This window comes from Haliotis rufescens, unplaced genomic scaffold, assembly GCF_023055435.1.
Source record: "Haliotis rufescens isolate VD_foot unplaced genomic scaffold, xgHalRufe1.0.p SCAF_13, whole genome shotgun sequence".
Lineage (NCBI taxonomy): Eukaryota > Metazoa > Mollusca > Gastropoda > Lepetellida > Haliotidae > Haliotis > Haliotis rufescens.
Genome location: NW_025963813.1, coordinates 16,471,457 through 16,495,549, shown reverse-complemented (window position 1 = coordinate 16,495,549; position 24,093 = coordinate 16,471,457). Strand labels below are relative to the sequence as shown.

Sequence of the window (24,093 nt, the reverse complement as noted above, 5' to 3'; positions counted from 1 at the left end):
CAGGATAAGCATCAAATTTCGGTGGACATGATCATTTTGCAGTGATCAAAAGTGACTTCGAATTCCCGCTCAGGGCCAGGTTATCAGAGATACGGATAAAACGTATATTTCAAGGGGGAAATATAATCCGTAATTCAAGTGTATTTGATCATTTCCCAAATAAATCTTTTCTCCCCTTCTTCCGAAAATGCTAGCTTTCAAATTATTCAACTTGAATTAATATAAACACTTTTCGCATGAAAGCGTCCTGAAGGATAGGCTTACATACGATCAGTGACAGTTGACGTTTCAGTGAATCTGGTTTCTTTGGGGGGTTCAGTGGATCTTTTTATCGAAAATAATCTGTTTATTTCTGATAATGTGATGTAATCGTGTTTTGGCTTGTAAGGGATCTGGAAGTAGTCGGTTTATGTGGCAGTGGTGTTTGATTTGGTGGAGAGACTGCAAAATTTAATTTTGACTAGCATTTACAGTATGAATAACATTCGTGCTTTCATTATTTTCATTTTGCACACCCGACAGGGAAGCAGTAAGATGATATACATCAAACTCATTTTTTCAGTCCTCAAATCGTTGTCCACATTGATGAGATGACTTTGTACAGAGACCAGTGAAGGTATTTAGGATTGTTTGGGTATGTTCTACCTTTGTTGGTGGTTATGTTTGTTGGCACTAAAGGCTGAATGCCTTTGGTGGTTTGTGATTTGTATTTCCGTTTACCTCAAAAATAAAGTTTTGCTATATTTTTTATTAAAAACGAATTTTTTTTATTTCATTACATCAGCTTCTGGGCATGGAAGAAGGGATCGCGTGGTTTGTATTGTGAATGTTTAAACGTCAAAACGTCTTATTTAATCAAGTAACATTTATATTAAGCCATCACACAACAGGAGATATAAGGTTAAGTTGTTTTCGCTCTAGTTTATGTAATGATGCATACGCCCTTGGCATTGGGATTCTGGGATAGAACCGGTTCCCAGCAGCTAATGCCTGGACTTGGATGCCATACCTCGCTGACTTGGCTGAATGTCATCGTCCCCAACGACGTGGGACGTTGCTAATTATGAGAATCACTGGTGTGTCTGGTCTTGACGCGATTATCTACAGGTCACCGTCATATAGCTGGAATATTGCTGAGTGCGGCGTAAAACAACAAACAAACAATGATACCCCTTCTGGTTCACTGTCAAGGCCCCACACACACTGAAGGACGTGTTCACGGTATGATTAAGACTTTAATAGTGTTAATTCGTTGTTCAACGCAGCAATATTTCAGCTTTATGAAGGCGACCTGTAAATAATCAAGTCTGGACCAGACAATCCAGTCATGATGGCGTGAACAACGATCCAAGCCGTCGGCGTACGATGACTTGCATCAACCAAGTCAGCGAGCCTGACCACCCGATCCCGTTTGTCGCCTCTTACGACAAGCATGGGTTGCTGAAGACAAGAATGGGTCACTGAAGACCAATTCTAACCCGTATCTTCACGGGTCGGGGTCCATTAAGGGTGGACCGAATGACTGCTTGGCTTTGGTGTATGTCGTTTGAAAGATTGGTGTGTGGTAGTGTAGATGGTGCCAAGTGATATTGGGTATTGGGCTTTGAGAACAGTGGCGTGCGAAATATCTCTTTCCGGACAATGAAAGAACCGAAGTCGGCAATTGCAAGAGGCGCTCGTAATACCTCTACCAACCTCAGACAAACAACCTTCTCAAACAGCTCGAGCGCGGAACACAATGACCATTCTGTAGACAACGCGATCATTTACGCCAAAACTTGAACCTCCGTGTTTCTTGCGTGTCTTGAAATATTTGGTGACCAGCGGCTACATCCTTGTTGCACGCAAACAGGAAATACATGTACCACTTCGAGGTTTAAGAAATATATCGATCAAATGCATATTGATTATTGATTTATGGGAGCACATGGGTGACTTTATTATTTCAATAATATCGAGGTTTGTCAGCTTAAATGTCGGAGGGGAGCCCGAAATTAGGAAAGACAATGAATATTGATTATCACTATGGTGAAACCACCGAGCGCGGATATGGTACTAACAAACCAAGAAGCAAGATAAAGGACGAACCTTGGATTAGAACCTGATCATCGGATTCTGCATGACAAAGGGCGGCAACTCAACGAATGTCGGCGCCTTAAACGTCTCGGTTACCGCTGCCTCCGTAACACATGGGGCAACGTGAAATGAGTGGTAAGCGGGTGCACGGATGAAACCCGTTCAGCAGACATATTTGATATAGCTGCCACAACTGCAGGTCCTAAGTTCGAATCATCGATTTATCCTGATCATCATCTTTGCTTCAGCATCGCCTTTTCCACATTAGTTACGTTAGTTGTGGTATAGGTCAAGTACTTTTTGGTATTTCTTCCGAGATGAAAGTGACATGTCACGATGTAACCAAACTTAATACAGTGTATACACTCAAACTCAGAATGTACGTCACGCCGAATCTAATCGCTTGGCTTCCTGCAGGAGTACGTGTCACAAGTCATCTCTCAATGCGTACTTCAAATCGTCAGAACGCATAAAAAAGCATCACAACGCATCACAACGCATCACTCCACACCATAACTTATCCGAACGCATCAAACCGCAGTACCAGAATCACAACGCACCAAAAGCTCCAGAAGGCTTCAAAACGCATCAGAACGAACCACAACGGATTCAACTGATCACAATCTATCACACTCAAAAACATTCGTCACCACTCGCCCCTTTCCGTAACCTGCAAGAAGACTCGTCCCCACTATCGATGAATGTTATGTGCAAAAATACGACAAACCAATCAGAATGCGCGTATGGCTTCAAGTACTTCGGTCAAAGAATCCACAAGGAATAATGTTTGATTTTACACGTCTTGCATCTAAAAATTTACCCTAGATACAGGTAAATGCGTTCAATCATACCGTATAATACAATAATTCCCGATGTGGTTTTAATAGCATCTGGAATATTGGGAAAACAAACGTGAATTATGACGCTACGAGATGACAATTCTTTTAACTATACCCGTTTGTACGTATTGGAGAAAACACGCTTACGAGGTTTTGGTAGACAGAGCATGCCCTGGGGAGAGGGAAAAACCAAGGAGGCGAAGCTCCCGCGGTTTTTCCCGACCCCCAGGGCATGCTCTGTCTACCAAAACCGAGGGTAAGTGTTTTTCCATACTTATAAACCGAAAAAAGAAACTTAAAACAACATTTATCAACATTTTTATGTTTCGAACATACTTTCCATGAACCTTTGGAAACGCGCGTAAAATATCTGTTGCTGGCGTACGGATCTTGAAAAGGAACTTATGTAGCTTACATCTTATGTAGCTTATTAGCTTATCAACACCTCTGTAGCCTCGTGGTACTCACTCACTGGGCTACAGATATGACGATTGCGAGTTCGATCCTCGAGAATATAAAGAAAACATTTGTCATTTGATTTTACATTTCATAACATGTTACAATCTGAACGGAAGTTATATTAGTAAAATACCCAGGACATTATATAAAATCCCTGGGATATTATAGCAAATATGACTTGGATATTATATAAAATCCCAGGGACATTACAACGTCCCTGTTTATGAGATTTAACTCGACTGGAAAGTAAAACCTCACAATAGGTTTTGATGCCTATAGAAAGAAGTCTCTTACTTAATAGCGATCCCAATGAATAGGTTTATAATTAGACGGAACCCAGTCGCACAAATGGCCACGAGTCGCTATTCGCCTTGTCCCGGAAAAACACGAGTTTTCACGAATGGATCAGAAACTCACCGCACAAACCGCAGCACATTGTTCGTTACATACACGCAGACAATTCTTGTTCTCTGGTAGGCGCTTAGTACGTATCCTTTTAAACACGAATACAAGGACAAGAGGTCGTCATATACACCAACCGAATACTGTCAGTAAACACGTTTGTTTACCTCACACGTCCAATATCCCGATCAATCCTTTTCATAGTTATTCATGACTTGGATTAATTGAAGCATTCACGTCCATGGGTGCACAAAGGCGTTTAAGGTGCATTCATTGCAGAGTCCTTCAAATAGTGCAAATTGAACAGTTACATTGAAAGTGGACCTAATGTACCTATAAGCCAGCGTATCTAATCAATCATAACTGTATATCGATATGTACGTTGTGACCCACAAGGGGTTCCCTCAGCATCATGTAGGAGTCGGGGTGGCCTAGTGGTTAAAGTGTTTGCTCGTCACGCCGGAGACCCGGGTTCGATTCCCACATGGGTACATTACATTTCTGGTGTTCCCCCGCCGTGATATTACTAGAATATTTCTAAAAGCGGCGTAAAACCACACTCACTCACGCACATCGTGTACATATGAGAGACTCCTACTATAAGACAGAAAGTCCTGGTTGTTGAGGCCATCTTCAGATAAACGCATGATGGGATCATGGACAACATACACAACAACGCATCACAATCTATCAACGCATATAAACGCACACGGTAAAGCATGCACAACATACACTGCAACAACTATCATCAAAAGAACACCCCACCCCTATTTAATTAATCTCATCTGTTATTGTGTTGTGCCCTGTGAACTACAAGACATTTCCTCTACACAGTGTAGGTTTGATTAGAACCCCTTGGTGATTTGGGCAGCACGGGACAAATTAGAGAAGAGGGGTTTGTTTGATTTTTGTGTGTTGGTTAACGCCGCACTCAGCAGAATTCCAGCTATATGACGGCGGTCTGTAAATAATCGAGTCTGAACCAGACAATCCAGTCATTGACATCATGAGCATCGATCTACGATGTTGGAATACGATGACATGCATCAACCAAGTCAGCGAGCCTGACCACCCGATCCCGTTAGTCGCCTTTTTCGACAAGCATAATCACCTTTTACGGCAAGCATGGGTTGCTGAAGACCTATTCTTACCCGGATCTTCACGGGTCTGTTTGATTTTACATGTTCCGATAATGGTTGACAGTTATTTGGAATTAAAAATCCCATTGAATACAGAAACCTACGGACGTTACAAATCTACTAAAAGAAAGAATATTGGTACACACGACCACAGAGGAGAGGGAGGGTGTGATAGGAAAGTCTATTGAACTGATTGTAGAATAAAAGTCACAAAACAATGCAATTACCATAACCAAACGATATGTCTGCTGAAACCAGTGTCCGTTTTACGATTTCGACTGCATGAAAAAAGGATGTGATGAATCACTATCACATAGTGATGATACCAGGTGTTCGAGAAAAGGTGAGCATAGCCTGCCCCACCGGTCGCACCCGTCACAAACACATGCAAAGGCAAGTCAATTATTCACCTGACACAGCACGGGAACATATATGCAAAACATTACGGCGTCTACAGTTGTACAGTCTTGTCGAAATTATTTTAAGGTGACGTAATACCATTGCGACGTCACAAGCCGACGTCCTTGTGTGAGCCATTTTCAAGGCCAAATTAAACAACTCGTGGTAGATGTAGACGTAGCAATAATAATAATAAACATAAAATTGCTCGTCAAGGCTCGGAACATCTGACACTCAGAGATAACACTTACTACCTGGATGGAGATAATCCTTATTATCTGGCAACAGATTATCCTTAACTCTTGGCAGCTCCTAAGTACTGATCTGTATGAACCAATTTGACATTGAGATAGATTCTATATTGCTGACGTATAAGCAATCGATCAAGTCGTCAAAAGCTTTACACTTACCAATATCGACACAGTTCAATATTTCACCAATCACTTCAGACAAATTGATATCGCCCATATGCAATTGCTTTTGTCGACAATGATTTACGATCCCTCATGTGAACGCGTGTTCAACGATACGAGAACTTGTATGGTATGTTGACGAGTCTGGCATAGATCAGAAGCAATAATAGTTTTTTTTTCTTTTGAAAACCGCTCTTCATACGTCATGAGGCATTCGCCCAGAGATCCCCGTATGCATAATTCAGCGACCACGGTAATGTCAATAGATCTAATGGCGTCTTGTAAACCTGGTTCTACACGATCGCCCCCTATGTTGAATAACCTACAGGTCGAAGAACAGAATACTATGCATCAGATTTGGGGAGAATAGTACAGACAGTTTTGGGAAAGTAGCATCACTCACGATGTGGGTTGGCAAGGATGTCGTACTGCTGCTGCTGATGTTGATGATGTCGAGAGCAACAGAAGGTGAGTAAGCTAAGCCAGGAGCGTTCATCCATGCCAAGTTTCACAAGACAAATACAGACCCTATGTCTGTCATAGTTATTAGTATTAACAAATAGTATTCAGGTTACACAGTGCATTTGGGGTGAGGTGAAATGGGGTTTAACGTTGCTTTCAAGATCATTGCACTTATATAGCGACGTGTGTGGTGCGGTGTGATGTGTGTTGTGTGTGTGTGTGTGTTTGTGCGTGCGCGCGCTTGTACTTGTCCCGACTTATGCCGATTTTATAGTGCTAGCCCGTTGCGATACTATGCCGCAGTTTGACATGATACCCCCACTCAGACGCTGGATACTGACTCCGAGCAGACCAGTCCTTGTTTCAGCCCCTTAATGCAGAGTAACAAAAAGTACCATCTTCACCATGTTTTGGTATGACGCGGCCGGGGATCGAAGAACATGTTAAGAACATGTATCTTACTCGACCATCGCCAAGAACATGTATCTAAACGACGTAGCTAACGACATGCACATTGAAAGGAAACGAAAACTAAAATTTACAAACGTTTCTACCTCATGTTGAAAAAGTTAATTTTGGAATGGTCTTTGGTTTGATATTTTGTGTTATAAATTACAACTTTCTCACAAATTACCTCTGGATCATAATGGTAATGTGATGAGCGTAAGTTAGAGGAAGCCATTGAGCAGTACTCAAAGGCTAGAAGATCTCAAGTAACACATGTCCCACATACGTCACAGTGGAATCCCCTTGCTGCTCACGGTACCAGTGTTAAACCTTATAGTTCTGTTTGTTTGTTTAACGCCGCACTCGGCAATATTCCAGCCACATGACGGCGGCCTGTAAATCAAGTTTTGACACGGATTTACGCAATTGGGATACTATGAAATGCATCAACCATGTCATCGAGTCCGACCACCCAATCACGTTAGCATAGTCGCCTCTAATGACAAGCTTGGGTTGCTAAAGACCTTTTCCAACTCAACTGCCAGTTAGGGCGTAAAACATACCAAGTGACGCTAAAACTCGCACGATACGATAACATCGTTTTTAGATATTTAACCTTGACTTCATTTTCCATCCTGTTTTCCACCCACAGGTACGACTGACTGCTACACTGTTCAAGACGGCACCGCTGTCTACAGCGGGACAACTGCAGTCGACCAGTACGGTCGAGGGTGTCAGAAGTGGATAGACCAGTCCCCAATCCCACATTCGTACACCTCTACCAGCTTCGACGTCACTAATGGAGTAGCCGGGCCCGGCATCAACGTCGCCAACAACTACTGTCGAGATCCGTCAGGTGGAGCGGCACAGCCCGCCGGATTTTTATGGTGCTACATCGCCGACGGCAGCGGTGTCTGGGAAAGATGCAGCGTCCCCCTGTGCCCCCCTGTAACACCTCCCCCCATCCCGGGGGCTCCAGGTAGGATGAGTACAAAGTGATGAGTGAGTTGTGTGTTGACGTCGTTTTGCGAAATTGCGTCCCTTTAGAATGACAGGATCCAGGACGGTTGGAATTCCAGATACGTCTTGATAACGATCCTTGTTTTGGAATCACTGTAACTGTGCTCAGTGCTGTCATATAAGTGGAAAACATCTAAAATTTGCAACACTTAAAATAACGTTCAAAGCGGCGTTTAACTCAACTCACTCACTCACTCAGCAATGTGAGTTTAGGCGTGCAGTCCTTACTGGAGTCATGAGTATATTTCCTGTTTATCATCTGGTATGCTGGAAGACAAGTGTCCCGTGAAGATCCGGGTTAAAATTGGTCTTCAGCAAGCCAAGCTTGTCGTAAGAGACGACTGAAGGGATTGGGTGGTCAGGCTGGCTGACTTGGTTGATGCATGTAATAGTATCCCAGTTGCCAAGAACGATGGTCATGATGTTAATCACTGGAATGACAATAATTAAAACAAGTATATACAACTTAATCACTATTTAAAAATCTAAACCAAAAAAAATTAACAATATCACGGATGTTTCAAGAAGTCAAGCGAAAAAACTTGTTGATGATGGCATGACCACCGATGCAGGAAACTGACACACTGAATTATTCAACCAAATTTAAGGCGATATGCTCAGATCATACGAATCCCTAGAACCATTGCGATATCTGCCGTTATATATCACCGCCTTAATATTGCATTTGCCCGTATTTTTGCAGATCCACCCGAATGCTTCACGTTGCAGGGAAGCACAGCTGTCTACAGCGGCACAACGGCCGTCACCCTCAGCGGGAAGCCCTGTCAGACATGGCAAAGCACATACCCTATCCCCCATAACTACGTCGCCAGCAACTTTGACGTCACCAACGGTGCGGCTGGCATGGGGTACGGAGGAGCCAGCAACTACTGCCGCGACCCCTCGGCAAGTAGCGCTGTTGCTGCTGGTTTCTTGTGGTGTTATGTCGCCGATGGAAGCGCGATTTGGGAAATGTGTGACATTCTGAACTGTGCACTGACAACAACCACTACACCAACGACAACCACTACACCCACAACAACCACTACACCTACGACAACCACTACACCGACTACCACTACACCTACGACAGCCACTACACCCACGATTACCATCACACCTACGACAGCCACTACACCATTGACAACCACTACACCTACGACACCCACGATACCTACTACAGCCACTACACCCACGACTACCACTACACCTACGACAGCCACTACACCCACGATTACCATCACACCTACGACAGCCACTACAACAACTACAACCACTATACCTACGACAGCCACGACACCCACGACACCTACTACAGCCCCTACACCCACGGCTACGACTGCACCTACGACAGCCACTAAACCCACGACCACCACTACACCTACGACAGCCACTTCACCCACGACTACCACTCTCACGACAACAATCACAACTACATCAACAACTACTGCTGCATCGACGACCACAACCACGCCTACGACAACAACAACTACTACTACGACGACGACTACGACTACAACAACAATAGGTAATAACTAAAATCATCGAGTCATTTATTGGCTGTGTTTTAAGGTTGTCAATTCTTGAAATATTACTCGCCGTATAGTCAATATTCCAGTCTACGAGATCTCGCGAGATTTTGACATGACCACGTGACACAGGACACGCCATCCTAAACCAATGGCCGCCACCCTGTAACAGACCCGGTAACAGACACTTCTGCACACAGCTTTCCTCCCATTATCAGACAGTAACCAGCTGGTAATCGGGAGTTATAGATATGTCACTTTGACATGCTCGACTCTGTGTTTGACAGTAACCATTTTGTCCTCTAGCATGTCCCGTGTCCTGTGATCCCCGAATGAAGTCGAACATCCAGTACTGCAAGTAGACACGGACTGGCTGGTGGGTCAGGATACCCTCACCTTTTCACGAACACCTGGTGTCATGTCCATTTGATTAATAGTGAGTGAGTGAGTTGTGTTTAACGCCGCTTTTAACAGTATTCCAGTTATATCACGGCGTGTCAGCTTAAAGTGGGGGGAAAGCCCGAAGTGATGCAGGTATCAGACGTTTACCACTTCGGTGAAACCCACGAGCACGGGTATGGTGCTGACAAACCTAGGAACATAATCGGGGCGAACCGGGATTCAAACCCACAATCATAGGTTTCTGGCGCGCCCAAGGGACGCAACTCTGCACAGCGAATCGCGGCGCCTTAGGCGACAGAAGCGTGACATCACAAGGAATATATGAATGTTCATGCCCGGCCGGAGTGCAATGATCGAACAATATTATTAATTCTAAATGATTAGAACCAAATAGCAAGTTAATATGAAACGTCACTACCAGAGAATAATCAGTCGCCATTATCCGCTGAAACAGATTCCATTGGGTGTAAAACGCAAAATATTGGTGAAAATTATATAAATGGATCACTAAAAATCTATGACACCAGGTGTTCGCGAAATCAATGCACCCTGTATGTATTTACCAGGGGGTCCGAAACCCAACCCACCCTTTAGAAAACCGAATGTTGTGTTATGTGGGCAGTAAATTGTCTGAGAGAGGATTTCGATATTTTGGACCCCTCCCGTTTAAAAATGCTGGATCCGCCCTTGTTGTGCGAGGTTCGACACAACCAGAGAATGAAAAATGAATAAAACAATACGTAAGCGATAAACAGACAACGTGAAATGAATTAAATGCCAAACATTGACTTCCGCTTTACGGGTTCATATAAAAACGTGATGAAAGGAAATCGGAATTATAGCTGAAGAAATTATTAAAAAGAAGGAAATCGCAGGAAGCATGCCTTAACTTCGAGACAACCTTTAGTTCGACACACAACGGCGTTTTAGTGTTTCTGAAATATTATTAAAGCGTCATGAAACCAGAAAACTCGCTCACTCTCATTTCAGTCCCCTGCTTCACACTACAAGGAACCACGGCCGTCTACAGTGGGACAGTGTCCATAACCTCATCTGGAAAAACATGTCAGTCGTGGCAGGCCACGTCTCCAAACAACCACGCCTTTTTTTCAAGCTACTTCGACATCACCAACGGCGTCTCGGGCTCCGGCCACGTGGGGGCCAGCAACTACTGCCGCGACCCGTCAGGGGGGAGCATCCTCCCGTCGGGCTATGTGTGGTGCTATCTTGCTGACAGCAGTGGTTGGGAACAATGCAGTATAAACGAGTGTACCACGACGACAACAACGACTGCAACACCAACAGGGACAACCATCACTACCACTACCACAACACCCCCAGTAACACAAGGTATGGAAATAAACGAGTGGGGTCTCTTAAACTGTGGCATGGTATCTCAGTGAGCTGAAACCGGCATTTGTCCAGACTAAATGGGAAATGTGTGTTCTTTTTCAATATTGGAATTCCTACGCCATAGAAAACATTCGGACGTCGTAATTTGTTAGATGTGGCATTAATTACATATTTCATTAGGAAAACGTTCGTCTTCATATGTTGGTTTTGATTAATGTTGAAACGTCCTTTTTCTGTCTTTTTTATCCTGTTTTTATTCTAAAATGTTCGAACTTTACTCAGTCTAGTAAGTACACCCTTCATATCCCCTATGTTCTGTCAGCCGCTTGTTTTACCAAACCGCTCAACCCACCCACCCACCCACTCACCAACTCACTCACTCACTCACTTTTCAGCCGCCTGTTTCACCAAACAAGGAACAACGGCCGTCTACAGTGGGACAGTGTCTAAAACCTCATCTGGAAAAACATGTCAGTCGTGGCAGTCCACGTCGCCAAACAACCACGCCTACTACAACAGCTACTTCGACATCACCAACGGCATCTCAGGCACCGGCTACAGTGGTGCCGGCAACTACTGCCGCGACCCTTCAGGGGGGAGCATTCTTCCTTTTGGCTATCTGTGGTGTTATCTTGCCGATTACTCAGGATGGGAGACATGCGCTATTCCTCAATGCTAATTGTTAACTGGGTCTTTTTTTGCAATAAATGCGTGTACATGCTAGCCTACGTTTTCTTGGTGGTGTGTGTTACTCATGTGTCAATGAAAGTGTTGCCTACTCCTACAAGGACAGCGTGCACTTCTGTTGTAATTTGTCTGCCCTCAGAGCAGGAGGTTGGTTGTCGATACCCGACCGCGTCATACCAATACCTGGCGCTCGGATAAAACAAGGAATGGGAGACTCAGCGTCCCTACACTGTGTCTGGGTGGGGTGGCATGATATCTCATTCGGCTAGCACTACAAAACCGGCACAAGTCCGGACAAGCGCACGCACACGCACACGCACACGCACACCCACACACATACACATATGAACACAATCTTACACATTTACAAGCAGCTATATTTTCACAAAACATTTGTAAACGGGTAAAATTGCAATTAAATGAACTTATAAAAAAACTATTTAGTAAAGGACACATACCTCGTCATCACATCATATCAGACTTGTCTGAGCTTACCAATATGAACTGGGTCCTTCACGGCTTATTTGGGCTTATTTAAACTCAGCTTGACTGGTCGACTCCGATGACGCCTGTGAATTGGAATAAGTGGCATGGTCTATTTTTCCTTAGGGGTTATGGGTTTGCTGTACCTTGACAGCAGTCTCTCGGAATGCTTGACGGAGTTTTAGGGAACAGCTGCCATAGGCTACCGTATTCTTAACATTGAAGATGTGCCAACAGACCGCCATGATGCACAGTTGCAATTCTCGGAAGAGGGAAATGATGTCACCCTCAACAGGGACAGCTGTTATTACTGCGTTAAATTAAATCTATCTGTCATAAATCGCCCAACTTTCAGCAAATTTTCAAAATGGTTCGCGTTTTGCATGTATTTATAACAATGACAGCAGTCTCACACACAGTTTACCAAATGGAGGTCATCATGAGAATAGATCAAGTTTGGGTAACTCCCAACTCGTTTGACTTGGGCAGCCCGCTAAATAGCATTTGCTATTTACGTAAAACAACACATCTGAGTCTACTAGTTAGCTCTCACATCTGAATTATCCAACATGAGCCCTGAAGGATTAAGCTCTGACTGGCGTACGTATTACAACGCCGTCAGAAACTGAACTTTTAAAGTCAAGTTCACTCCCTTGTCTCGGGAAGATTGGAATGACAAGGCCTTTTGATTAGTCTTTTCTTTGGCCATCAGTAAAGTTTGTTGATTTGTTGTTTGATTAAGCCCACACTCAGCAATATCCCAGCTATATGACGGCGGTCTGAAAATAATCGAGTCTGGACCAGATAATCCAGTGAGACGGCTACCCGCTGATGGTGACGGCCGTTGTGCCGCTGAAGACAGCTGTGAACGTGAAGCGTGCGGGTGGACCTGCAAAACTACGGGCAAATCACAGCAATGCATATTTAGGCGGTGATCGATTACGTCAGAAATCGAATTGGTTCTTGAGATTCCGGTAAATCACAGCAATGCATAGCTGTGTGAGTGGGTGGTGATCGATTACGTCACATGTCCAACTGATTCAGAGATTTGTGGCACGTACGATAGGAGCATTTGGCCTTTATTTCTGAATCAGTTTCATGAATCAGTTAAAAATGTCAGAGTTGCCTGCATCGATGGTCCTGCTATCATCAACATGTTTCCCCCTCTTGACTGCCTGAATTAGTCGTGATTTTTCTTATTTGTCCATTTAATGTTGTTTTTTATATTGATTTATGGATTTATTATATTTGTTTTAGATATATTTTTTCTTAAATACCAGTGTTTTTTGTGTGTTTTGTTTGTTGTTTAACGCCACACTCAACACTATTCCAAAAAATAAATACTCGAGTCTGGACCAACCAGGGATTGACATCATGAGCATCGATCTACGCAATTGAAACACATGCATCAACAAGTCAACGAACCTAAACACCCGATCCCGTTAGTCGCCTCTTACGGCAAGCACGAGTTGCCGTAGACCAGTACTAACCTTCATCTCTACGGGTTCTAGAGTAAAGAGGTTATATTGTAAAGGGCTGCAATAATAAAACAAACAGTGAAATAGACTATACCTTGGCACCACCATGTAAGAAATAACGGTAGTCGCTTGGATCTGTTCTTGTGCATGGGCGTGTGTGAGTGAGTGAATGAGTCAGTTGGGTTTAACGCTGCTTTTAACATTATTCCAGTTATATCACGGCGTGTCAGCTTAATGTGGGAGGAAAGCCCGAAGTGATGCAGGTCTAAGACGTTTACCACTTCGGTGAAACCCACGAGCACGGGTATGTTGCTGACAAACCTAGAAACATAATTGGGGCGAACTAGGATTCGAACCCACAATCATAGGTTTCTGGCGTGCCCAAGGGACGCAACTCTGCACAGCGAATCGCGGCGCCTTAGACGACAGGGCGTGTGTTGTATATGTGTACTTTGTATGAAGTTAAGAATAAGCATTGTGTGACGTACAACCATAGCAGCTGTAGGTCGTACAGCGATTACAGTCAATGGATAAATGTGAAAAGCAAAGTGTACAATGGGGAAATACTATTTGCCAAGTGCTGGTATGTCACACGCATTGTAAACAAAGTCAAACAACAGTCTCTGAGTCAAACTGTGCAAACAAACTGTTTTTCATCCAGTACCTTTCATATTCTGTGTATGCCAGATACCTTGTCGTGTGAGGTGTCTGACTTTGTATATAAAGTGTGACCAACCCTGAGATACTGAGTGGGTGAGTGAGGTTTTGCGCCGCTTTTAGCAATATTCCAGCAATATCACGGCGGGGGACACCACAAATTGGGTTCACACATTGTACCCATGTCGGGAATCGAACCCGGGTCTTCGGCATGACGATGTATGAAGTCCATTTCCGGTGTCCCCCGCCGTGAGTTAGCTGGAATATTGCAAATAAGCTACGTTAAATCCAAATCACTCACTCACTCTAAATGCCTGTAAGAGGTTTGTGCAGAATTCTGTCCCTTAGATACCATACCAATCTTGTCGTGAGTTCCAACATCATATTAGAATCCGTGAACTGTCAACAGACAGACAGAAAGACTGTCTGTCTGTCTGTCTGTCTGTCAACACTATATTAGTGTTTATGGGTGCCACCAAAGTAGAAAACGCGTATGACGTCACATAAAACTTCCCAGCCAGATTAAGCTGCCACGCCCTGATAGCTTGACTACTGTAAATATCGTAAATTCAAACCCACCTACTGTAAGTGTTCTTTGGACAAATGTTTCTTATTAATATTTCATTTCTAACAAATGCCTTTACTTCATTGAATTTTGTCTTCCTTTGAAATGGTTTAAATGCTTTCGATATCAAATAGCCAGTAAAACTCATATCCAATGACTGTCCATATTCACAACAATTCGTGTAATAGTATTCTACCTTTCACACCAACACTACTTATTACTCGTTTACAAATGCCTATTAATTCGGTCGACAGGAATCCATTCGGCAATTGTATACACACCACAGACGCACAAGTCAACTGGCCATGTCTTTTAACCTATCAATAGATACGTTCAGTCTCTTCAAGAATGATCTTTCCTTTTATGAAGGTCATTCGACAGACGTCACGCTTTAACGGCTTTCAATGCATGTTCTCGTTCCTACAGCATGTATTGGAGACCTAACACGTCAGCTACTCTGTAACAGATCTTAAAACTGTCGGTGACTTGCATCTGTAGTGAGGACAACACTACCAACAGACTGGGACAGCGTTGTCTGTCAAGATGGTTACAGTAGATGATGTCGTACTGTTGGTGATGATGATGTTAACGTCGACAAAAGGTGAGAATTGTGATCGCAATTATTCACAAATGTCCAAGGTTGGAAAAAGCTTTCAACCCCGTGACAGTATTATATGTGTACAACATACGCAAAGCAAAGGGTTCTCTTACCTTTCCCGTGCTTTTTGATAATACTTTGTATCAGCAGATGTTTCGTAATTTACGAAAACCTGATGACGTCAAACATGGATCTGAGTGTTTCTTTACTTTACTAACAGACACTTACTTTTTTATGAGTGAGTGAGTTAATATTTAACGTCACATCGGCAATATTTCAGCCATATCGTGACGATACTTTTATAGGCAAACGGTGGCGGGTGCTTCCGGTAGGGCGGGACAAGTTTACCCTTTTCACGAACACCTGGTGTCATCACTGATTTTCAGGGATCTATTCATATAATTTTCACCGCTATTTTACGCTCAATGGTATCTGTTTCGGCGGATAATCCAGACTGGTTGTTCTCTGGCGTTGACGTTCTATATTTTGTGTACCGCGTTTAGAAGCTACCCGGAACGAAGGTTTGAATCCCAGACTGGTCCACAGCTTATTAAGATCCCTTGTCTGTGAGCTTCCTGCTAGTGTGTTGCTCTGACTTGGTTTTGTTTAAAGCTTAAAGTGACTGTCTTTAATCATCAATTCTGGACAAATCAAACTAGCAATTGATATTATTTACAACGTCCGAAGCTTGATGTTTTTATGAGTAGTTGGATCAATAAGTCCAGCCCATCATGTTGCTTTATTCTTCAGTGAGTGAGTGAGTATTGTTTTACGCCGCTTTTAGCAATATACTAATAATGTCACGGCGTGGGACACCAGAAATGGGCTTCACACATTGTACCTATGTGGGGAATCGAACCCGGGTCTTCGGCGTGACGGGCGAACGCTTTAACCACTAGGCTACCTTCCCAACCGCCCCACTTTATATACAACCGTAATCTTTAATAGGCAATCAAAGTAAGCACGCCTTTTTCCATACCGCGTGTAAACAGCATAACAATGTCATGCAGAATTTGAATGTAAAGAGAATATCAGCCAAGTGGCTTTTAATGTTAAATATATTAACGAGAGTCACTTAAATTTATTGACGAGTGTTATATATCTATTTGATCCAACGATACGAGGACGAGACTCTATTCATCATCCAAATTATTATTGTTTAAGTTTGTGTATAGTAATAACAAGTGTCCTGAGTGTAAACAAATACAGCTGACCAGCATCAGTGGCACATCATTTATTTTTTTTGCATGTCATGGTAACCAATGTCGTCACCATTAAACATTTAATCTCCGAGTGACTTAAATGATGAGTTCCGATTGTTTGTGGGAAATGCCATGGTGTAAACATGTTTAATTAAGAGTGAGTGAGTGTGGTTTTATGCCGCTTTTAGCAATATTCCAGCAATATCAAGGCGGGGGACACCAGAAATGGGCTTCACACATTGTACCCATGTCGGGAATCGAACCCGGGTCTTCGGCGTGACGAGCGAACGCTTTAACCACTAGGCTACCCGACCGCCCCCGTTTAATTAAGATGCAGGATACGTGATGTGAAGGGCCTTGACACGCTCTATTCGTTGATAGCGGTTGAGATGATGCTGATGAAGATGGTCCGTCCATCATACCCACACCCACTTTACGTATACTAAATGAATTAATATTATTGTTAGGGTTCAGGCGCTGCTTGCTGCTGCTGATGATGGTAAGTTCTTTAAACCAAAATTCACGACTGCCTCTGATTCACGGTGCTGACGTTTCAGAAGCTCCTCGAGATTACGATCAGATTCATGTATAATACCCGTAGCAAACTTAAGTACCAGATTGTACAATTCCGACCATATCATAAGCACATGTTTATGAATCACTATCAAAAGGGTAATGATACCAGGTTTTCGCGAAAAGGTGAGCGTATCCTGTCCGGCAGGTGGCACACGTCACAAACACATGCAAAGACAAGTCAATTGTTCACCCGAAAAAGCACGGAAAGGTATGGTACAAGCCCAAACAGGGAACTGTACACCACGCCTGCCAACGACGCCACCGACGCGTCAAACCAGTAAACGTCCCCCACATTTCCTACTCATTGTTACTCTTGTTGGTGATACAGATGCTGCAATTGATGCTGCTACAGCTGAAGGCGTTATAACCCGACTTCAGTTACAGAAACGAGTAAGACACTCACAGAGCGTTGATTCAGATAATGATCGTGTCTCCTTTATATCAGTGACAGGTGCGATGGACTGCTACACCTTCAGTGACGGTTCCGCCGTCTACAGCGGCACCGTGGCCGTTACCCAGAGCAACAAACCATGCCAGGCTTGGTCGAGCCAAACACCCATTGCCCACGGCTACTACTCCAGCCAGTTCGACGTCACCAATGGGGCCGCGGGGCCGGGCTATGGCGGAGCCCAGAACTACTGCCGGGATCCTTCAGGAGGGGGTATCAGGGCTGCTGGATATGTGTGGTGCTTCATCAGCGACGGCAGCGGAATATGGGAGAGATGCAACATCCAATTCTGCTTACCTACTACACCAGCACCCGTCCCCGGAGCAACGCGTAAGATATTTAGTCGACGTCAATTCAGTTTGACGTTAGCTCTAAGAGACCGTCCATTGATATTCTGGGTAAGGGCTCTGGGATTTTATCGATACATTTTGTACCAAAGAATCATTAGTTCTTGAAAAACATATGCTTCAGGTTGTTGAAAAAAACATGTCTGACAAACATAAGAAGCCTTCTGTTGGATGAATTTGAAAAAATATTTAGGTTCTTGATTTTGAAACTGGCAATTGCAATACTAGAAGAAACACGCATTGGCCTTGAATATACGCTTACCTTGAATACACGTCGTGTCAACCGACGCACAGAAATAAATAAACACATGCCTAGGTGAGGTGAGGTGAAATGGGTTTTAACGTCGCGTCTAAGATTATAGCACTTATATAGCGACGTGCATGCACGTGTTTGTGTGGCTGCTTGTACTAGTCCGGACTGATGCCGATTTATAGTGCTAGCCCACTGAGATACCATGCCGCAGTTTAACATGAATACCCCACTCAGACAGAGTATACTGGCTCCGAGCCGACCAGTCCCTGTTTTAGCCCTTTAATGCCGAGCGCCAGACAGGGTAACAACAAGTACCATCTTTTAACGTCTTTTGGTATGACGCGGCCTGGGATCGAACCCCGGACCTTCCGCTCTCCGGGCGGACGCTCTACCACTAGACCACGGAGGCGGTCAAACACATGCCTAGAATAACCAAGACACTTCATGCAACCCATCCCCCGCAACAAATCGGTCTTGTTAAAACAGGGGGTCTTACGACCTTCTCCGGCGCATCTTCCAGAATTTATGGTAGAGTGAGTCAGTGAGTATGATTTTAAGCCAGTTTTAGCTATATGTCAGCAATATAACGGTGGATGACACCAGAAATTGGCTCCACACATGACACATGTGGGGAATCGAACCCAGGTCTAAGGCGTGACGACCAAACGCTTCAACCACTAGGCTACCCCACCGACCCGATTTATGGGACATGTTTTCCTGGATTCCATTGCATGATCCTGAATGTATCTTTCTCAATGTGTATGTTCCAGCGTCTCCCGAATGTTATATAATACAGGCGGGCACTGCCGTCTACAGCGGTTCAACGTCGACGACCATCAGTGGAAAACCATGTCAATTTTGGCAGAGCCAGTCTCCAATCCCTCATGGTTACCAGTCTAGCTACTTTGACGTTACCAACGGCAGCCCTGGTTCTGGATATGGCGGCGCCGTCAACTACTGTCGAGATCCTTCGGGAGGGTTTATTGGTGCTGTTGGGTATGTGTGGTGCTTCATCAGCGATGGCACTGGAATATGGGAAGTTTGCAACATTCAGAACTGTGCTTTAACGACTACAACGACACCTACGACCACTACGACGACGACTACCACCACGACGACCCCCACGACAACCCCCACGACGACCCCAACGACGACCCCAACTACGACCCCAACTACGACTCCCACCACAACCGAAACCACAACCGAAACAACCACAGACTCAACGACAGACTCAACCACGGACTCAACCACGGACTCAACCACGGACTCAACCACAGACTCAACCACAGACTCAACAACAGATTCAACCACGGACTCAACCACAGACTCAACAACAGACTCAACCACAGATTCAACCACAGACTCAACCACTGACTCAACCACAGACTCAACCACAGACTCAACCACAGACTCAACCACAGACTCAACCACTGACTCAACCACAGACTCGACCACAGACTCGACCACAGACTCAACCACAGATTCAACCACAGACACAACCACTGACTCAACCACAGACTCAACCACAGAAACAACCACAGACTCAACTACAGACTCAACAACAGAAACGACCACAGACTCAACAACGGACTCAACCACGGACTCAACCACTGACTCAACTACAGATTCAACCACAGATTCAACCACAGATTCAACCACAGACTCAACCACAGACTCAACCACAGACTCAACAACAGAAACGACCACCGACTCAACCACAGAAACAACCACAGACTCAACCACAGACTCAACCACAGACTCAACCACAGATTCAACCACAGACTCAACCACGGACTCAACCACAGACTCAACCACAGACTCAACCACGGACTCAACCACGGACTCAACCACAGACTCAACAACAGACTCAACAACAGAATCAACCACAGATTCAACCACAGACTCAACCACAGACTCAACAACAGACTCAACCACAGACTCAACAACAGACTCAACCACAGACTCAACAACAGAATCAACCACAGACTCAACAACAGACTCAACCACAGACTCAACAACAGACTCAACCACAGACTCAACAACAGACTCAACCACGGACTCAACCACGGACTCAACCACAGACTCAACCACAGACTCAACAACGGACTCAACCACAGACTCAACAACGGACTCAACCACAGACTCAACAACAGACTCAACAACAGACTCAGCAACAGACTCAACCACAGATTCAACCACAGACTCAACGACGGACTCAACCACAGGCTCAACCACAGACTCAACCACAGACTCAACGACTGCTGAAGCAACAACAACAGATTCATCAACCACAACAGGTATGAGAACATGAAACTTTTTATTGTAACAGTAAAGATGGAATAATGGCTGTTGAACTTAATGAATTTTATTCTATTTTATTATATTGTTTTGTTGGTTTTGTTTCATTTTATTTATTTTATAATCTCCCTTGACGTCTACTATGACGACCCGCCACCATAGAGTACGAACGAAGTGTATACAAAGGAAATGCACTCCACGTGTGTTCGTGTATTCCGTAATCTTGGCTACGGGGAGCTTCTTTCGTACTGGATCTAATGTAAAGATATTACCCTGCATCCACATACACCCAACAAGCTACTGTCATCATATCACTTTATAGATGACAGTGAGTGAGTTGGGTTTAACGCCGCTTTAACAGTATTCCAGTTATATCACGGCGTGTCAGCTTAATGTGGGAGGAAAGCCCGAAGTGATGCAGGTCTCAGACTTTTACCACTTCGGTGAAATCCACGAGCACGGGTATGGTGCTGACAAACCTAGAAACACAATCAGGTCAAACCGGGATTCGAACCCACACTCACAGGTTTCTGGCGTCCCCAAGGGACGCAACTCTGCACACCGAATCGCGGCGCCTTAGACGACTTGGCTTAGTTTGGTCTTAGTTTGGTCAATAAGAATGACACCACTATTGGTTTCTGTCCCTGTCAAACTGCTATACATTTATAGTGGAGGGGGTGAAAATAATATGGCATTTGTGAAAAGCACATACATTGCTAGGCAGAATTTGGATTTGAAATTTTGAATTTGTTAATTCATGATTTAAAAAAAAAAAATATCATTCATAAGATCCTTTTGGGCCCGTCTCAAGCGTTATTAACACGGCACCTGCAGTCGTTTAAAACCATTATATGATGTTATGTTTATTGTTACATAGCTGTGTCAGGGGCATTTAAGGCGCCGCAATTAGCTGTGCAGAGTTGCGTCCCTTAGGTGTGCCAGAAACTTACGATCGTGGGTTCGAATAACCACTCACCCTGTTTTTAGGTTTGTCAGCACCACACCCTGCTCGTGGGTTTCACCAAAGTGGTACGTCGAAGACCTGCATCATTTCGGGCTTTGCTTCAACATCAAACTGACACACCTCGACTTGACTGAATTACTGTTCAAAGTGGAGTTAAACCCAACTCACTCACATACTGCTTTTCCAGGTGCTCCCGAGTGTTTCAACCTGGTCGCGGGCACAGCCGTCTACAGCGGCAAGACGTCCACAACCCTCAGTGGAAGTGCCTGTCAGCTGTGGCAAAACCAGTTTCCTACCTATCATGAATACAACGTCGCTGCTTATTTCGACGTTACCAACGGCCCTGCCGGTCCTGGCTTTGCTGGGGCTATGGACTACTGCCGCGATCCGTCAGGGGGGACGTTTACCCCAAGGGGGGTACCATGGTGTTTTCGTGGCGACGGTATGGGAGTATTTGAAAACTGCGATATTCCTGACTGCGCCCTCACTACGACAACGACTACAACGACAACAGGTAGGGTATTTGAAGTCTATAGTTAATACCTATGATATACTGAACCTGCAAAAGAAAAGTCACTTCATGTACGACCATGGCACAAAGTCCCGAATCCTTTCCATGAAAATCAAAATGCACTTGGTTTTCTTCTGCATTTTCTGATAAACGTAACCCCAATATGTGGATCCAACATTTTCGTAACGACTTTGTAACCTATGATTGTGGGTTGGAATCCCGGTTCGCCCCGATAATGTTTCTAGGTTTGTCAGCACCATACCCGTGCTCGTGGGTTCACCGAAGTGGTAAACGTCTGAGACCTGCATCACTTCGAGCTTTCCTACCACATTAAGCTGACACGCCGTGATATAACTGGAATACTGTTTAAAGCGGCGTTAAACCCAACTCACTCACTCACTCACTCAGAAAAGGCACAAGGAAACCCAAGTGCATTTTGCTTTTCATGGAAAGAATTTAGGACTTTGAATCATGGTGGTGTGTTAGGCTGCGTTTGGGCGACCCTTTCTTTCCTCTTTTAGGCAGTGAACATTAAACTTGGATAAAGACAAACGTCAAACACCTCCAAAAATGCATTGATCCCTCCAGAGTTATAAGTGACGTTTCTGTTGTGATTCAGTATATAACAAACACTTCGATAAATCATTCTGATCAACGATGAGAGAACATAATCAAATTGGAATCAATCTGGAACTTCATTGTTGAGAGTGATACCATCTCATGCAATATAATATGTGTATTTATAATCGGGCAAATTCCATTCACTAAGTGGATGCTCATAGCGCTACACTATTATTACCCCAGTGATAGAATGGATTCACTCGATTTTCATTCTCAGCTCCCTGGGGAGTATACAACACTGTGAGACGCATTCACCCATTCGCTGCTGGGTGAACAGAGGCATGTCATGAACAAAGTCACTTGCCTAACGTGACCCAAAATGTGGTACAACAGTGAGGCAGGTGCCGTATTCCTACGCCAGTTATGGAACGATGGGGTTGTGATGTGGTTTACAGCATAGTCCATATGTTACACCCCCCTTGTTTTGTTACACCCTGACATGACTTGAATACTGTTCAAATCAAGGACGGGTAATCTGAGATCGCGAGAACTACGGGAGTGGATCCAGGACAGAGTGTTGGTGTACCGAAATGCGAACCCTAGAGGTGAAATTGGGTTTAACGTCGCGTCCAAGATTATTGCACTTATATAGCGACTGCATGTACGTGTGTGTGTGTGGCTGCTTGTACTAGTCCGGACTGATGCCGATTTATAGTGCTAGCACACTGAAATACCATGTCGCAGTTTAACATGAATACCCCACTCAGACACAGTATACTGACTCCGAGCCGACCAGTCCTTGTTTTAGCCCCTTAATGCCGAGCGCCAGACAGGGTAACAATAAGTACCATCTTTTAACGTCTTTTGGTATGACACGGCCGGGGATCGAACCCCGGACCTTCCGCTCTCCGGGCGGACGCTCTACCACTAGACCACGGAGGCGGTCCGCGAACCCTAGAGATATAGGGATGTATCTGGAGTTGGGGAAATGTGTATGCTGATATAGCATATACTCACAGGTTATGTTACCACCTGTGATCAGTGATGATTTGGGTATAGCTTTATGACTTGCCGACATGGCTTACATTGTCTTGGTTCTTCTGACTATACCAGTTATGACACAAACATGTAATACTGCATATACTGCAGTCACTCTACTGTAACTCATTGAGGTAGCCTTGACGATTCGGGATAGAATAGGCCTTCAGCAACCCATGCTTGCCGTAAAAGGCGACTATGCTTGTCGTTACATGCGACTAACGGGATCGCGTGGTCAGGCTTGCTGACTTAGTTGAAGCCTGTCATCGTATCCCAATAGATTAGATCGATGCTCATGATATCAATCACTAAACTGTTTGGTCCAGACTCAATTATTTACAGACCGCCGTTATATAGCTGTTACATTGCTGAGTGCGGTGTTAAACAACAAACATACAAAAAAGAAACCTTTTTGTGTACTGGTCCAATAATGGTCCTATTCGGGGTCACTATCCTTCATCCTTCTTTGTACCCATTCTGGACCAAC

At 44.3% G+C, this 24,093-nt stretch overlaps 1 protein-coding gene across 1 annotated transcript in view; it reads left to right on the top strand.

The window, feature by feature from the left end:
* The first annotated feature begins 5,982 nt into the window (after positions 1-5,982).
* LOC124124483 (apolipoprotein(a)-like) overlaps positions 5,983-24,093 on the top strand; it is a 43,594-nt gene continuing 25,483 nt past the window's right edge. Inside the window, exons 1-9 of the mRNA XM_048394842.1 lie at positions 5,983-6,195; positions 7,289-7,615; positions 8,360-9,184; positions 10,578-10,937; positions 11,336-11,616; positions 15,312-15,411; positions 17,632-17,964; positions 19,005-20,531; positions 21,684-22,010. Of these exons, the coding sequence (XP_048250799.1) occupies positions 6,132-6,195; positions 7,289-7,615; positions 8,360-9,184; positions 10,578-10,937; positions 11,336-11,616; positions 15,312-15,411; positions 17,632-17,964; positions 19,005-20,531; positions 21,684-22,010 (4,144 nt within the window). The 5' untranslated portion in view covers positions 5,983-6,131. The remainder of the gene's footprint in view (positions 6,196-7,288; positions 7,616-8,359; positions 9,185-10,577; positions 10,938-11,335; positions 11,617-15,311; positions 15,412-17,631; positions 17,965-19,004; positions 20,532-21,683; positions 22,011-24,093) is intronic.